The sequence below is a fragment of the Brienomyrus brachyistius genome, chromosome 2 (genome assembly GCF_023856365.1).
Source record: "Brienomyrus brachyistius isolate T26 chromosome 2, BBRACH_0.4, whole genome shotgun sequence".
In the NCBI taxonomy this organism is placed as follows: domain Eukaryota; kingdom Metazoa; phylum Chordata; class Actinopteri; order Osteoglossiformes; family Mormyridae; genus Brienomyrus; species Brienomyrus brachyistius.
This window is the reverse complement of record NC_064534.1, coordinates 48,128,979-48,146,048: the sequence shown is the minus strand read 5'-3', so window position 1 is coordinate 48,146,048 and position 17,070 is coordinate 48,128,979. Positions and strand designations below refer to the sequence as shown.

General features: G+C 41.9%; 1 protein-coding gene across 1 annotated transcript in view; it reads right to left on the bottom strand.

The window, feature by feature from the left end:
• Positions 1 to 326: 326 nt before the first annotated feature.
• Positions 327 to 17,070, bottom strand: part of kntc1 (kinetochore associated 1) — a 47,163-nt gene continuing 30,419 nt past the window's right edge. Inside the window, 22 exon segments of the mRNA XM_048979277.1 lie at positions 327 to 477; positions 673 to 775; positions 2,771 to 2,925; positions 3,105 to 3,194; positions 4,000 to 4,129; positions 4,381 to 4,444; positions 4,537 to 4,591; positions 4,683 to 4,739; positions 4,848 to 4,943; positions 5,032 to 5,167; positions 5,711 to 5,835; positions 6,033 to 6,111; positions 6,317 to 6,372; positions 6,703 to 6,812; positions 9,102 to 9,312; positions 11,111 to 11,184; positions 11,273 to 11,489; positions 13,149 to 13,207; positions 13,425 to 13,593; positions 13,988 to 14,077; positions 14,425 to 14,656; positions 16,779 to 16,888. Coding sequence (XP_048835234.1) covers positions 451 to 477; positions 673 to 775; positions 2,771 to 2,925; positions 3,105 to 3,194; positions 4,000 to 4,129; positions 4,381 to 4,444; positions 4,537 to 4,591; positions 4,683 to 4,739; positions 4,848 to 4,943; positions 5,032 to 5,167; positions 5,711 to 5,835; positions 6,033 to 6,111; positions 6,317 to 6,372; positions 6,703 to 6,812; positions 9,102 to 9,312; positions 11,111 to 11,184; positions 11,273 to 11,489; positions 13,149 to 13,207; positions 13,425 to 13,593; positions 13,988 to 14,077; positions 14,425 to 14,656; positions 16,779 to 16,888 — 2,445 coding nt within the window. The 3' untranslated portion in view covers positions 327 to 450.

The window sequence follows — 17,070 nt, the reverse complement described above, 5'->3', positions numbered from 1 at the left end:
GTTCCCACTTCTGGTTAGTTCTGGTGTCACACTTCCTCTAGCAGCAATCAGGATATCTGAGGATTTCTAAATGTAATCTGCACAATGAAGAAGCCGAGGGAAGTTGGGGCATTAAAGTTTTTGACACCCAATTGCCTATTTTACTGCTGGTTACTCTGGTTTCCCAGGCAGAAAATCAAAAACTGGTTTCCAAAGTTACCCGTCCGTGACAATCACGTGGATTTACGAATCTTCTGCGAGGTGGATCTAGGGTTCTCAGTATTCCTTCCGATATTCTCCTGCTCCAGCAGTGGGATGCATAAACAAGCAAACCAGGGGCAAGAGTGTGATACAGGTCAAGGGCATATAAGTTTATTTACAGCTTTGAACATGAATAGCATGCAAAAGAAACTGAAAACACAAAAAATGAAGTAAAACAGCAAGTGCCTTGTCCTAACATTGCATTTCTGATCACTCATTTTCTTTGTCGAGAAATGCCTGCAAAGAATAGGAAAGAAAAGGTCCCATTTTCAATCTATTTTTATTGACAGGATCAGTGACACATTTAATGAAGGTAACCCTGAAGGTATCTAAGAGCACTAAACCATAATCTAAATGCATCAGTGGCCTCCGATTGGCCCCTGGAGACACCACACCACCCCTCCCCCTTACAGAAGGCATGCATGGAAGTACCTTTAGGACTTCCTGTGCAGCAGACTCTGATGGTAGGTGCTTGACCCCCTCCTTCTCCCTGTACATCAGGTACTCCCGGGCCAGACAGGCAGCATCTACTTCACTGAGGGTAGGGGGGGCAAAAAATGGAGAAAAAAAAGACTTTATTGTGACCTAATATGACCTGTACCTTTCCTGCTTTGTAAACTAACACAGTAACAACAGCTCGTAACAACAGCTGCTGGTTGTTTAAAAATAATTTGCGCATGCGCGTGCCTAGAGCTGCCCGGTAGAGAGAGAGGTGCCCGTATACTGGAGGTTCAGATAAAGGAGGTTTGACTGTATAAGAAAATATTACAAATACTTAAAAACTGTAACAAACTGGTTTCCAGTGTTTTATAGCTTGTAATAACACATTTTAGCCACAAAGGCTGAATCTATTGGTTCTGAAGACATATCAGGTTTGTCTTTAGTGCATTGACATTCACTTTGTGTTGGAATTCTATTTACTAATGTCAGAACTTGATTTACTCTTGGACTGTCGTGATTGTGTCTTAATAAACTAAACGATAGCCACTTGTCTGCCTGACCTGTCCCAGATCAGTTTGTGATGTTTAACGTATTGTCTGCTCCTCACTTCAATCTTCTGTTGAATCTTCTACTGTATCAGAACTGATGTCAGAATTTGTAATAAATATTTTTGTGAAGTAAAATGTTTCTAAGCATGGAGTGACCTACTGTTTGCAGAGAAAAAAGTTGACAGGAAGCAATAGTGACCAGAAAGTGACATGAAAGATTGAAGCTTAACATTTAGTTGTAATGTGCAAAAGAAATTTGAAGATGACTGCAGAGGTCTGAGGTCTGTGATTAATGTGAATAGAGGGAAACTGGTATCTTAATACAGTCAAGCAAAGACAGTGCAGATGGACTGTATGGCTGACTTGCTGTCAAAAAACCTTTACTTCACGGTGGTATTAAGACAAAGAGAACTATAGGCTAAACAACACAAACACTGGAGTATTTAGGACTGGGAGCAGGTCTTGTGGACAGACAAAAAGTCCATCCATAGGATGAGTTGGACCAACAAGTTCAAAGTGAGCGTCTACAAATGAGACAGAACTGACTGCATGCTTGAAAAAGGTGCTGGGAGGGTAAGACACAAGTTATTTACAAAGATCGCTAGAAAGGATGCTGTTAATCTGTGCTGCCGTATGATGGTTATTTTGAAACTTGCACTTAGGCACTCGCAGTAAATTCTTACATTACTTCAAAATGAGTCAAAGTACTTAAGCAAATGTAACCAAGTTCTGTAAAAAAAAAAACTTTGAAAATGCAGTGTATCTTTTTTTTTTTATTTAATCTGAGGCTGGGCCCAAACTTCTGGCCTGTAGTGTATATTTATGCGGCGTATGACTTCAACTGCCTACTGAAGTAAAGGTGGATGCAGCTAATAACAGGATTAACTATTCAAATACATTTACATTTAATCCTCTGGGGTCCAGGGGTATGAAACACACTTTCACTGACTGGGGCATGATCACACATTTCTTCAAATATCATAAACTTAATCATGGCAAATAAATTATTTCTTATATATTTGTTTTGGCATTACACTCATCATATATTTACAATATACATAAAAATGATCAGGTTCATGTTTAAGTTTGTAATTTGACATCATAGTATAGACATTGCAAAACGCAGTTTGGAACACTTGCAGAAACATTATAAAAGTGCAAAGTAAGCAATGGTGGCAGTTTGTTTTGATCCCATATATCTGATCACCAAAGTCTTGGCTACATGAAGATGACTAAATGGTGTAGTTGCAACATTCAGAAGACAGATTACGGATTTAGTCAGGGTTTTTTTCATTATTCTACATGAAGATTTCAGTGAGATACAAGCTGAAATAGACGCGAAAAGTATGCTGCATTGTCGACGATGCACTTAACCCCAGAGGGTTAAGTAACATACAAGTAAGGGTCAGAGTTTCCCTGGAGCAGTTGGGGTCGAAGGCCATGCTCAAGGTCCCAACAGTGATGACACTCTGCCAGCCATAGGCAGAGAGCCCTGACCTGCAGAGACGCATGCACTCAAATAAGAAAACAAGTTGACTAACCATTTCCTGCTGATGAGACAGTCCACCAGATCGCGCACTTGGCTGTAATGGCCGCAAGACACTATATGCTCCTTGAGGAGAGGGAACAGCTTGGTATTCACCAGCTTCTCATGAAGTCCATTCTGGTAAATGAACTTCAGCACGGTCTCTTTGATCTAGGGGGAGAAGGGGCAGAGTCGGTGGGCCAGGAGTACCAGATCGCCGACAGAGGATCCAAGAGGAGGCGTTATACTCATAGTCCAACAGAGAGAGATAGGCAGTAGTGTGTGGCTTGACCAAAGCAAATTAAAAAAAAAATTTAAAATGTACATACAGGAAAACAAACAATCCAAACCTTTAAGGGGATTCCGGCCAACTCTCCTGTACTCATGTGCTCTTCCACCTGCTCCAGGACAGTGACCAGGTTACAGGAGGATAGGAAGCACTGCATGGAGGAGGCGAGACAACATACCTGTATGGTGAACTCAAGCTTGTGACGGAAAGGGAAAATAAACCAGCCTATAGCGATATTAGGTCTCAAAAGTGAGAAACTCAGTATCCACTTCCAGAATTTTTAGCTTGGTCTTTGCTTACGATGCTTCCCTTTTGACACAGATGACATTATTCCGGTGTAATATGCCAATATTATTGGTAATCAATAATATTCGGCAGTGACTAACCGGCAATTATTTCCTCTGTCGGGAAATAGGCTTAGGCCACACACAAATAAGATGAAGATTTGTGATTAGGCTTTCAGTTATGTCCTCTAGCCCCCGTTTCTAGCGCAATTAAAAAAAAGACAAAACAAAATACAAAAAGAACATAATAGCACATTTTTAGCTCCCTGTGTAATACACAAAAATATCAGCATATGTAAACAGGTGCTATAACACTGGTACGTGGCTAAGGCTTACCGAAAATTTGTAAACCACTCCTTTTCACAGTTTTAGATGGTCTACAACATGTTTTTAAATCCAGCCCAATGAATGATTGGATAATTGGTTTACCATAATATTTTTAAATACAAAAAATATTTAATGTTTTTTTTTTTTTTTTTTTTAGATATTCCCAAGCCCTAGAGGACATTTTAATTTGGTCTAAACTCTACATGTCACAAGAGCAGCCGAACATAGGCTACACAATCTAAGTATCTACTAAAAAAGCCTACACAAAAAAGTATGATATACATTTCTCAAGCAGTGAAATCAGGGCCTGTGCCACAACATTTGGACATTATGAGGAGGCCGTACCTGAATCTGCTGCTCTCTTTTAGCAGCACAGGGGATCAACAACAGGGAGCCCAGGGAAAAGGCAGGCAGGTTGACTTGGGCGAAGCGCTTGGCGAGGCCAATCAGGTCCATGTTCAACAGGAATGGGCATCTGAGGGCACATGCGAGGGGGACCTTTATGGTCTAGGTAACACCCAACCCATGCGATACTAAAGAGTTAAATGTGTTCATAACCAAAACCAAAGTGCTCAATGTACTGGAAGTAACCAAACCCACTACCATCATTGTGTAGCAATCCCTGTGGTGATCTCTGAGGTGTACAGCAGCTCTATTGCTAATCCTGGGAGCTGACGCTGGGTTCTTTAGAAATACACATAACTCACACACACTGACAGTACTCACTTCAGAAGGAGAACAAATGTCTTGTAGAGGGTTGTAACATTCTGAGGGCTAAGAGGGAGGGAAGCTGAAACAACAGTAAAGATCAATGAGCAGTTTTATCACCCAGAGAGAGAGAAAGAGAGACTAAACAGCGAAAGTGATTGTTATTGTCTTAACCTGTCATAAACGGAGACAAAATAACACTCCTCCACGTTCTTGAGAAGTTTGACACCTAAAAAAAAAAATTATAATTATACTCTGCAATGTACAAACATCCAAGCTCAAGAGGTGTTGGAGTAGGGCAAAGGCTGATGGGATTTTACCTCCAAGAGTGAGGGAACTGCTCCTAAAGCCTCCAGAACTTTCTGCAAGTAGCTGATCTGAATGGGGATAATTACCATACTGAGGTTGCATTCTTCTTGGTACAACTGCATTCAGTTAATTAGAGAACCCCTAACCTGTTATGAACCAAGGGAAACAAGACCTACAGTATTGAAGCTGAGCAGTTTCTGCAACACCCCGTTCCAGAGCTGGGGGTCAAACACCTGGTACTCCAAGCAAAGGTCGGCCACCAGTCGCACCGCCTACAGTGGGAGAGCCCGTGGATTAAGGGTGCTGTAGTCCTCCACAATGAATGCTTTTCAGTGCAAATTTGGTCATATGCCTCCACACCTGGGGCTCATGGCTGTGGTTCTTCCATAGGCCCTTGATCAGCCCCTCCTTCGGACTGTTGAGGAATGACTCCACGGTGTACGGAATGTTCAGTGCCTCCAGCTGTGACAGGTAAATGTAGCACTTCAGGTGGTACCTATGGGAGAGGAGGTGACACCATATTAGACACCAAAGCCCCTGAGGAGGTTAAAGAGCTCATAGTGAGCAACCCTAAGGAGGCTCCCAATCCCCCAAAGCTAATGTACAAGCAGGTTTCCATCCTGAACTTTTGGCTGATTAACTCTATGCATCCATCTTCTGGCCCCTTGTTCCCTAAATGAACCTGGATCCAGGAAACACAAGGCACAAAGCAGGGGACACCCTAGATGGGATACAGGAATCTGGAGAACCTGGATGGGAAAATCATGCAACAAGGCAACAGCATGCAAACTCCACACAGAATGCAAGTGGGATTGAACCCCAAAACCTGGAGGTGTAAGGTGACAGTAATACCCACTGCAATTAAACTGAAATCATATTTTACTCTTTTTTTAGGGGTTTCATGGGAGCTGGAAACCTTACATAGACCACAACCAATCAGAACCTGGGAAGCCCTATTCCCCCAGTAACATAATGTCATGTGACCTTATTGGTAAGAGAAGTGACTGAAATGGCCGAGTCAGGTGAATAGAGATCTTACTGGACTTTGTTCCTGGGGATGTGGAGCAGGGTCTCCAACATGGAGGGATCAGCAACATGGATGAGGCACAACAGAGCTCGGGCCCGGTGACAGAAATTCAGGCGCCGACCAGATTTGCTCAAGGGCTGAAAAAAATCCAGAAAGGATTTAAATGGAATTACAGAATGAAGTCAATACTGGGAACAAAACATCACCATTCCACAAAGTTCTCATCTGAAGGAACTTTTAACAAAAGCCTAAAAACAAGTTAAGAAATGCAAAGAAGAAGAAAAATACATCCCTGGAATGGTGGGGGCCAAACACTTGGCAGTAGGAGACTCACCCATGTCTCTGCATTGAGGATGCTGCTCAACAAACGAGCGCTGAAGTCCATAGGGTACATCTGCAGCAGGTACACCACCCTGGGGGGAGGAGGGGGAAACAGTGAGCTCATCGATACATAGAGGAAGGGGTGAGCAAACATGGAGGAAGAAGCCATGGTGTGCAGTGTGTGTGAATGATAACCATAAATCACATACATCCCACATACTCACAAACATAAGATGCGTGAATGTTTTATACTTAACAGATGTCAACAAAAACCTAGCAGGGGGATACTTAACAAACCTCATGAGGTCTGGGTCTTCTTCAATATTGGTCACAGAGTCCTGAGAGCTTACTTCCTAAAACAGATTAAACCATGAGATTGGAATTCAGTAATATAAGGTGAATTATGAATGGTCTTCCCCCTCTAGCCAAGCAGGAAGAAGGAAATATGTGCATATGGCTACATGTAGACTACATACAACTTATTGTACTTCTTATTGTAAACATCATTTAACTTGTTGCAGAAACATCACAGAAATTATATGAATCTTTTTCAACTTGCCATAAGTCCTCCACCTACCTAACCATCAAACCCAAGAACTAAGGACCATGCAATCTGATACAAACACTCATTCGTGACTTGGGCCTTTGATGAAGGGGAGATGGAAGAGGGAGGGACAACTCACTTCAATGGATGGCTCCGTGTTGCACAGCCACTTCTCAAGCAGCATGTCCCGGATCTTTGATAAGTCCACATTGTTAATCTCTGCAATCTCCTTGGCAATTCCATGAAGATCTGTAAATTCATATAAAGCAAAAATAAAAAATACTACAGTATGTAGGGGTGTGAACCATCGGCCACAAGGCATTTCGATTAAAATTTAGGGAATGACTCGATGCATCAACAATCTTAGATTTGCACCACAATTTACTTTGATTGATCATTTATTTTGATAAATTCACAAGTATGCATATGGCAACTAATTACACACTATTAATTGAATACAAAGAAAGCAGAGTCCGAGGACATTATTTGTTGTCATTAAACAGGAATAACAAGCCAGTGTAAATTTTCAAAATGCCAATTACTGAACTGTCCAGAGAAAAAACAGAGGTGCTGCCTGATTGGTTGCTTTCACCTAGTGCACTGAAATTTTGACTGATACCAGTGACTGCTGGGCACAGCCACTGACCATATGTGTAGGTTGCTGGCAGTGTAACTAACCGGCATGGATTAGCTGAATAAAAAAACGAAAACGAAAGATAGATCTGCAGGCCAGATTTAATAATGAATTACAAAGTCACAAGTCAGTACTTTAACTTAAACTTATAAGCTTTGATAGATCATATCAAATCTCTAAGGCCAACTTTTTATTTAAAAAAAAAAAAAAAAACTAAGCTACTTGAATTGTAACCAATGCTTCCACAGTCAGCAAAAAGTGTGACTTTCTGCTACAAAAACGGAGCATTTTCCAAAAGCATTGTATTGCAGAGATTATCCTTAACCATTAGAGATAGCTATTTGCTCTACAAAGCAGTGTCGAGTTTCCCAAAAGTGTTGTAGCCCGAAGATCAAGTAGCATTTCCTGTATGAATATTAAAAGTACCTTCCCCTGCAATTCTATGTTTTGGAAATATGCATGCCGCCATTACTATCTGCCTGCAACACAAGTGCAAGACTGGAAGCAGGAGTATCTTTATCATACTTTAAGAAGATTATGCCTTCAAAAATTGATAATTCACATTACAGATTGATACAGTTGAATCACCTCAAAAGAGCAAAAAGAATACCAAACCTGCTAAACAGTAATCTATGTTATCCCCAGGGATTAAGGCTAGTTTTTCCTCGGCAGTTGACCTTAAGTAATGTGGACACACCTGTTGAATAGTGATTTGAGAGGAAGACTGCGTTATCATAAGACCCTTTCCCACTACAATTTTTTTTTCCAGGGACCAGGAACTTTCAGAAACTGCAAACTTCGGTCATGTTCCCACCGCAGGAACTCGATTGAAGTTCCTGGGGGGGTAGTTCCTGAACTTCTTTTAGTCTGTACTCCGAGGTGGGTACTTTCCTGTCCTTTCCATTGAACTAGTGGATTGGGCTTATAGCGATAAACATGCTGACTGGTTGACCACAAGCACTGGCTGCAACTTAGAAGTTCCTTGGCGAGGACAGATGGAAGTATATATAACCATATTTTTGCCACAAAAAATTCCATCCCTGTACTTCGACATTAGTGGAAAACAGATATGGAAATTTTGACCGGCACTGATATATTTCTGTGTAATATTGCCGATAACAAGCAGAGATGGGGTGGCAGAAGTGAAACTGGTATAATGTTATGTCATTATTTTATTCTGTGGAAAACTAAAGATCTATTTGAATTATAAGCACTACAGGATGATAGAACTGTGCGATGGGTCAGTACTTTGAGACCTTTAAGTAGTTGCCATCTGTCCCATATTTTACCCAATCATCCCGAATTGCAAAATAAGACAAGGAACTCATATTAGAGAGCATCAGATCGATCCCTCAAACCCTCCCGATTACTAACAACTAATTAACAAAACTTGTTGTTCCACCATTATTTTGGGGTGACAGTGTAGTTTTCTTGCTTATGAAATTCCGTGTTGAGTTTAACCTACTATTAGTCTTCTATCCTTATATGGCATAAAGTTTCCTGTTTGGTGGTGGAATATCAACATACGAAAGTCACAAGGAACTACAAAAGTTCCCATTCAAGACGGCCCAGGAACTCAGAATCAGACTCCTGAACTTCATTAGGAAAGCACCTATAGGACCAGACCACTTCCCTCTGTGCAGAGGATTCCATAATTAATTTTAATTGGCTAGGACAAATAAAAGGCTCTGGCAGAGCCTAGGGCAGGGCAGGTTTTATAAGGTGTCCTCTTGTTGCTTCCAGAACTAATGACAAATCATGGTGTCTGTCATACTGGGTGCATTAGGCAACCCCCCCCCTCCCCTCCCCAAATTGACATCACTAACTGATCAGACGTATTCCACTATGTTAGAGCAAAGCCCAGAACTGGAGACTGGCTGATGATTACAGGTTCACAGCCTCACCCGGGCAGGCCTCAGTGGTTGGGTTCTGCATGCGCTGCTCCACGCTGGCGTGCTCCCACAATGCCTCCAGGAGGCGCACCGGCATGCTGGTCAGCTTTAGGAGCTCAGGGGAGCGCATCTCGGCGGACATTAGCACTGCCTCCGTGGCTGATCGCTGGTACTGCAGTTTCAGTTTGTCCATGAAGGTCTCCCCCCTCACCCTGGTATCCTCCTGATCCATGAGAAGGTGGTGGTGGTGGTGAGGTCATGAAGAAAAGCATGCAGAAGCATGTCAACATGCTGTTTGTTAGCCCATGGTGAGAACATGCACATAGCTACAAAGATAGCACACTTACATTAAGCAGCTCCGAGAATCATGCATCTTCAGTAAGCATCCCATAATATACAGTATACACCAATAAGCCAAAACATTATGACCACTCCCACATGATTAAAATGATGACTATTTATAAAAAAACAGGCACATGTCAATCTATGGGATATATTATACAGTAAGCCAACATTCAATACTTGTAGCTGACGTGTTGAATGTGAAAGAAATTGGCAGAACCTACTATCAATTGATAGTGGTCTGAGGAGGTAAAAATCACAAACCACTGACAAGATGCTTGGCAGTCAAGACACAATATGAGACGTGAACGAAGGCTGTCCCATCTGGTACGAAGCAAAAGACGGGCTACTGTGGCACAAATGGCAGAATTTTGATGACGGTCACAGGAATTATATGACATGACGCAGTGAAGCGAGTCCTGCTGTGTCCGGGGCTGCGTAGTCATGGATTGGCCATGCAGCAGGATTCAACACACTATGTCTTGTGACAGATTTCTCCTGTGACCATCAGAAATGACTTGTCATTTGTGCCCCTCTGTTGGTTCATACCACATGGGATAGCCCTCATTCACATCCTGCATTGATGAGTCCTGCGTTGCCCAGCACCCTGTCGGCTAATCATGGTTTTTCCCTCCTGCGACTCTCTGTAGGTACTTACCATGGATGACCATGAGTTCCCCCACAAGCTTCACAGTTTTGGAGATGCTCTGACCCAATGGTCTGGCTCTTGTCAAAGTCCCTGATCTTAGTCTCTGCCAAATTCTTTCGCATTCAACATATAGACTAAGGGCTCAATGTTAACTTACTGCCTAATACAGTGGTGCCTGTGGTTCACGAACGCTGTGGTCTACGAACAATTTGGTTTGTGACCAAAAATATAGTAAAAAAATGCATTGGTTCACGTACAAAATTTGTCCGACGAACAGATTCCTCATCCAGATTCCTTTTTTATACTAGTGTAGCACCGGCGGGGCGCATATCCCAGCATGCCCCGCGCGCAATTGTAAATAGAAGGACCACAACAGACAACCAATGAGCACTCAACCCAAATACACAGACGGGAAATAAAAGGTTGTCAGACGCCGAACTGTAAGATGCACACACACTAAATACAAGTGAGGATTGGACCAGGTACACACAAGGCATGGGCAAACACACACGTGACAATAGGGAAATATAACCATTAATAACAACAACAAAAACAACTACAACAACGGTTCAGGACTGTTAAAGAGCGTGATTTTCCCCGGCAAGCAAGTCTCCATGTTTCTCTCTGCTCCCATAATGCATCGGTCCGCCCATCGCCACACTATCGTGTTTTTCGAGTTTTTACTATAAAAACCAGAAAATTAATGAACAAAGTCAACAAATGAATCGAATTTCAATGCTTTCTTATGGGAAAAATTGCCTTGGTTCACATACAAATTGGGTCACGATCACTTTCCTGGAACAGATTGTATTTGTGAACCACAGGCATCACTATATATCCAAGACCTTGATGTGCATCATTTTTACAAGATATTCAACATTATTCACTTGGGGGAGGTCATAATATTTTGGTTTAGCAGTGAATAAGCCTATTTACAGTAATCCTGGTCAGTTTACACACATTCATAACAGTAACAGTAACACACATGACAGTAAGAGTATGATCTTAAACTATGTTCAGGACTGTTAACCTCCAGATCCGGGACCTGCAGCCATTTCTTCCCAAGGGCCAGGCAAAACTTCAGGGACTTTGTCTTCTCAATGCCTGTTGGGAAAAAAAACACCCAGGCGATTCTCCTCTGTGCTCCAGCCATGGGAGAGCTTCCTGGAGATAGCAGTGGACTTGGCCTGACCTGGCGGTAGGTCCTGGGAGACCCTGTGTATGGTGGCCGCCGCCCACTCGGGGTTCCTGATGCACAGGATGTAGTCCATGATGGTCCGGGCCGTCCTGGCCGTCTCCTTGCCTGCAGCTAAAGAGGGGCTTTTCTTGGCCTGTTCAAGCAGCTGTGGCTTCAGTTTCTTTTCAAACATGTGGTTCACGGCTGCCATGTACAGCTTATCCACATTTACCTAAAAACCAGTCAGTAAAGGAGAATTCAGAACTGAGTAATCTACACACAGCAGTATCTTCCACACAATGAAATCATCCATCCATCTCGCTTGAGATTATGGGAAGGGGTATGGAGCCTATCCTAGGCAGTATAAGGAATCCACTTGCAGTCTCCTTTCAGCAAAACGATGGATATCAAACAGCAAAAATAACACAATACTGTATAGACATACACTGGGTACTGAAAGGCTGCTCACTTTAAAATACAAAATTAAGGTCAGTTTTTTTTACCCCCTTTCTACCCCAAAAACACACTCCGACACTCCCGAAGTACTGTGTATAGGTGTTGAGTAATTTTGCACATAATGGACGACCTCTTAGAGTGTGAGAATCCTGAGACGGAGCAGAACAAAGACTTTCTACAAAAGCAAATCGTAACTGTTCCTGAAAATTCTTTACAGTAAAGTACAGTAAATATTTTGCTTCTTTTTCTTACAGCTGCATATAGGTACTTGGAAATTTTTTTACCAAGGTGTCTTGATTAACTTCATACCTATTTTAATGGAAAGGGCTTAAAAAACTATAAAAAATGATACCTCATTTGTCAATATATCTTTAATAGAACCATAGATATTGAAGATTTAATATGCCTGAAATTGGATTTTTGTTCTAATGTAATTACAATTAGAACTGTAGAAAAAACTGACTACTTAGAGCAACTTCGCTCTGCATAGGCGGAGGGCAGCCTGCACCTCGTTCAATAAATGTAAGAAATTGTAAATAGAGTATGGTGCACTTAAACAACCATAACTTTGCCAATATCTAACCAATCTTAGTGATTTTTGTTGTTGAATGTTGAAATGAAAATTTACTTGGGGGTATCTACATTAGCTGGCATGATGTCCAACCAATCTGGAGCCAGATCGGTGGTCACATGACATTGACCCATCCTCCGTACAGCACATAAAATGCCTTCAATCTTCAATCATCCTGAAGTGGGCACACGATTGTATAGTGTGGGCATGCATCAATCGTCATCATAGTTGGCAATTTTCACATTTAGGGTGCAATAAATATGCCTGTGCACAAATAATCGATGCCCCACGATTCTTTCGATTTTTATTTAGTGCGTGAAAGTTACCTTGTTTTCAAATTGTTGCTCCGCGAATACTGAACCGATTTTGATCCAGTAAAAAATAAGAAAATCAAGGATAAATAAATTATTCAAAACGGTGGATCTCATAAGTTGAATGCAGAGCTAGCCGCAAGAACCGCATAGCCGCCGCTGAAAAAATGATGACGTCATCACACGGAATAGTACAGTGAGCGTCCAAAGCAGGATTTCCAAGTACCTACTGCATAGAGTACATCTTGAACGGGGTGTCAGTCTATCACAGGGCACATACTCAATCGTAATCTACAGGCCAATCAAAGAGACTAGTCTTTGGTCTGTGGGAATTCCCTAGTACAACACAGGGAGAATATGCCAACTCCACACATACATGGTGGAGGCAGAATTTGAATTCTGATCAGATTAAGAGTAATTTTGCCAAACAGTACCAATGATCTAACAATATACAAAGAACCTATTTTGTGTTTAGACAGAGCAAGCATGTAAATGGCTAAAAGATGCTGATGGCAGAGCCCTTTATTCGACTGTAAGGAAACTGCCCTTTTACCTTCATCAGTTTCGTTATGAGCAGCAGTGTGGGGAAAGTCTCTTCACTGAGCTCTGGTGCTAATCAGCAGTGGTGGAAAAGGGGAGAGAAATTGACACAAAAAGAAACTCATTAGACCATCACATATTAATGTACTAGTGGAATCACTGCATGCAAACGGCCCAACAGCTAGCAAAATGACTTCTGCATCTCCGTCTGAATGGACCTCAGACATAAATGTTCACTAATAGCGCAGAGTTTCACTTCCACAGTGGCTCCCCAAGTTCCTGTACTCACTGATGATCTTCCAGAAGCAGCGGCCGGTTTGGAAGAGGAGATGGAAGGGCAGGCGAGAATGGGCCAGAGGTGTGGGCTCCAGGCTGTGCTCCAGCAGGTAGCTGCTCTCCAGCTCGGTAGGGGGGGAGATACGTTTGTAGGAGCTTAAGTGCTGGAGCAGCCCCACCGCCTGTGGATGCAGCCAGAGCCATGACAAGCACGCACATGTTTTTATCCATATCTTTGTGGGGACTCTACATTCATTTATGGGCATAACCCTAACCCAACCATGACAGCCTTAAGGTTTGAGCTGGATAGGGGTTAACAATAACTAACCAAAGAAAATATAAAAGACAACTGCATTTTTAGTTCTTTCACCACATTCCAGATTACAGATATTTTATATAATATTACAGATTTTTTATAAAATTGAGGTTTATATTGGGGGGGGGGGATTTGAAATAAAGTCCCCACAAGCTAAAAAGTGACAGGTTTTATCACATTGTGGGGACATTTGGTCCCCATAAGGTGGTAAATACAAACCCACACACAGTCTCTTACAAATCCAGGATTGCTGGGGTTACCTGATCGAGAGGGAAGCTGGGCATGGTTTCTCCAGCTGTCTGTATGATCCTGAGAACTCCCTGGATTCTTTCATAGTTGTATGGACTAAGCTATGTAAGAAAAGAGGAGGTTAGCATCTGTAACAATGCATTTTCAGGCTCAATGTTCCTTGCAATGCTGTGAGATTTACATTATTTTGAAATAAATCATCTAATGTCAAATTTACCTGTAAATCCTACAGTAACTAATGTAAACAGCATTGGCAAAGTCTGCCTTGGTACTCTATCTGAAGCTTTAAATATTCACAAACTAATTAATTTGCCAATTAAGGTAATTTAGCGGTTTCTCTCCGTACTGAGGTAGGTCTGAGCTGCAGGACCCAGGAGGTCTGAAACGTTCATTGTAGTCACGCGTGGCTAAAGTTAACCAAAGCTAACCAGAGACCCTAGCTTCCCACCTTGAGCACGGCTGCATTAAGGCTGACGACCAGCTCGCTGGTGCTCTGTAGCAGAGGGATGATCGTCAAGGCACGCTCAAGGGTGTCAGCATGGTCCAGCCTGCCCCCCTGTCCCTCCTGGGAGGCTTCTGAGACACTCAGACTCTCTTCCAGCTTCTCCTCCAGCTCCTCATCCAGCAGCAAAGTTGTGATGTACAAGTTGAGGGCAGAGTCACTCTCCAAGTCAAATGTGCTGTGAAGAAGACGGTTATGACTTTTTGCTTTTAACAAATGTATCACCGATAGCAATGAGATTAATCCTAATGTATGATCGTGTTGTTGAACTTTTATTGGGAATTTGTAAGCCTGGATTCATTTGGGTCTGCGTTTCTCACCCTAGTGGGAAGAGTCAAGCTGGTCCTGATGAAACTGCACTCACACATTCACTCAGGCTGGACTCACCACTGCCCCAAATTAGCAAGCAGGAGTTCACAATCACGTTCCTGCATGCGTTCATCAACCCCTATTCCTCTCATCTTTTTACTCCTGACCCAAGTCATACAAGTCCACACAGAACAGGGTGGGTGCTTCCTTACACAAGAGCGATTCTTTTAGCACCTCAGTCTTGTGCCATTTCCCAAAAACAACCAATGTGGTTCCATAAACTTACGTTTGAGGTGCAGATACAAACATGTGCATCACTGCAGCCAGCAGGAATAACCTCATAGGATTTGAAATTCCAGTCATGACATAAAACTCTGAAACCACACAGTCATTTATCGCACACTCTACATATATACCAATTCATAGAATCCCTCCCCAGCAGTTAGGTGGTTATCTTAACATCCATGTCTTAAAGTGTTATTTATATTATTCCTTATCTTCTATGTCTAAATATTTATATTAGATTTATTTCTCATTTGCAGTATGACCATCATGTTCCGTGACATAACAGTATGAATCCTAACAGACCTATGGTCCTGGAGTGGCTACACAGTTATCTTTGCGGGCTTCATGTATTAAATCATGAGCACAGTTTAAAAAGTTGCCAAAAAATACTAAACCAAGCTCACGTAATCCGTAAAATATGCACATGATTTACTTTTGTGCTCTTAGTTTGCCTTTTTGGGCTCTTGAATTAAATTTTTCAAGTTAATTAAATGCTACGTTTTAGATATTTGTGTTCTTGCCTAAAGATATTGTGACCCCAAAGCCAGAAGGTGCAGTGAGTGTGCTATAAAAAGCTATGGAGTTCATGGTGGTGAATTTATTCACTAAAATCTTTGTCATAAAAGCATAATATCTCCCAATTCAAATCTGTGTTACTGGACTAGACCTGGCCCTTGTCCAAACAAAGCTCCAGTTAATTGCATGATAGAAGTTAGGTGCTATGATCATCTAATTCTTAGTGTGCATAGTAAAAACCAAAATATGCAAACATCTCTGAGCCCATATCTTTATAATAAGGCATATAATATGTCTCTTATTCCAAATTAATTCCCCTGAGCTTTTTTCAATGGACAAAACTAGATTTTGCGGTGACTCAGTTAGCATTTACATGTTAAAATCAGGTATTTTTTTACCTTTTATTTTAATGACTAGGTTACACAGCTGTAAATTACTGTTTTGCTGTGAATTGCATTGCAACACAAATGCACAACAAAAGCTAAAACATGGTCGCAGTGGGAAAGTACACCTATAGTTTCCGTTGAGTTTCGACCCTCCTCACGTCCCCTAAGTAGCAGCTCCAAACGATTGTGCCAATGCATACAGCAGTGATATTCCACCCAACCAGCAGAGGTCAGATGTATTGCAACAAACACTAATACACACAGTGTTACGAAATGGGTAAACTGTTTGAACAGTCGTAAAGTTACTAGGCTCAAACAGTATTAAAGTAATACAGCTTGCCACAGCTCAATGAATTTTAAAATTGCAAATATTTCTAAATTCCAGAATAATATCGCAGCATAACATCCTAGGCAGTATGAAAAATGAGATATTCCTACAAGAACAACTATTCTTTTTTCTTCATTAACCACTGCTCTGTGAAAGTCAGTACAGTGGTCCCAAAGCCATATCTACTCCCCATATGGGGGGGGATAAAATTAATACTGGGCCATTAAAACTTAATTTGTCACTCAACACAACACCTACTGGCTCGTAACATAATGATTAAGGAGTAAGTAGCTAAATCCCCCTCCCCCTACATACCAACAGCAGGTTAAATTCTACTTTTATCAGCTCAAACTGGAATTAAAGGCAGCAAGCACAGGTGGTCACCAGGAACCGGATTAGGGGCTGAGATCACTTTGAGTCATCTGATGATAGCACCATGTTCAGCCTGGGATAAAGGAGGCAGCATGTGGGGTCACCTGCAGTACTGGAGGAGAAGCTCAGGTGTCATGTTCCTGTTCTTCACCAGTGTGGGGACCAAGTTCTTCTTCATGTCAGAGCACTGCCTGAACACGGGCTGGAAGGAGATCTGCAGAAGTACGGATAGGATCAGCATGCACAGCACTGGGGATCTACAATATTCCCTGTTTAGTTAATTGTTAAGAAGCATGAAATTCACAAAAACAAAAGCTGCTGGTAAAATACCAGTAATGTCTCTTTAAATGTTTATGATAAGTGAAGGAGCCCTCTCACTGCAGGACCCTCTCACTG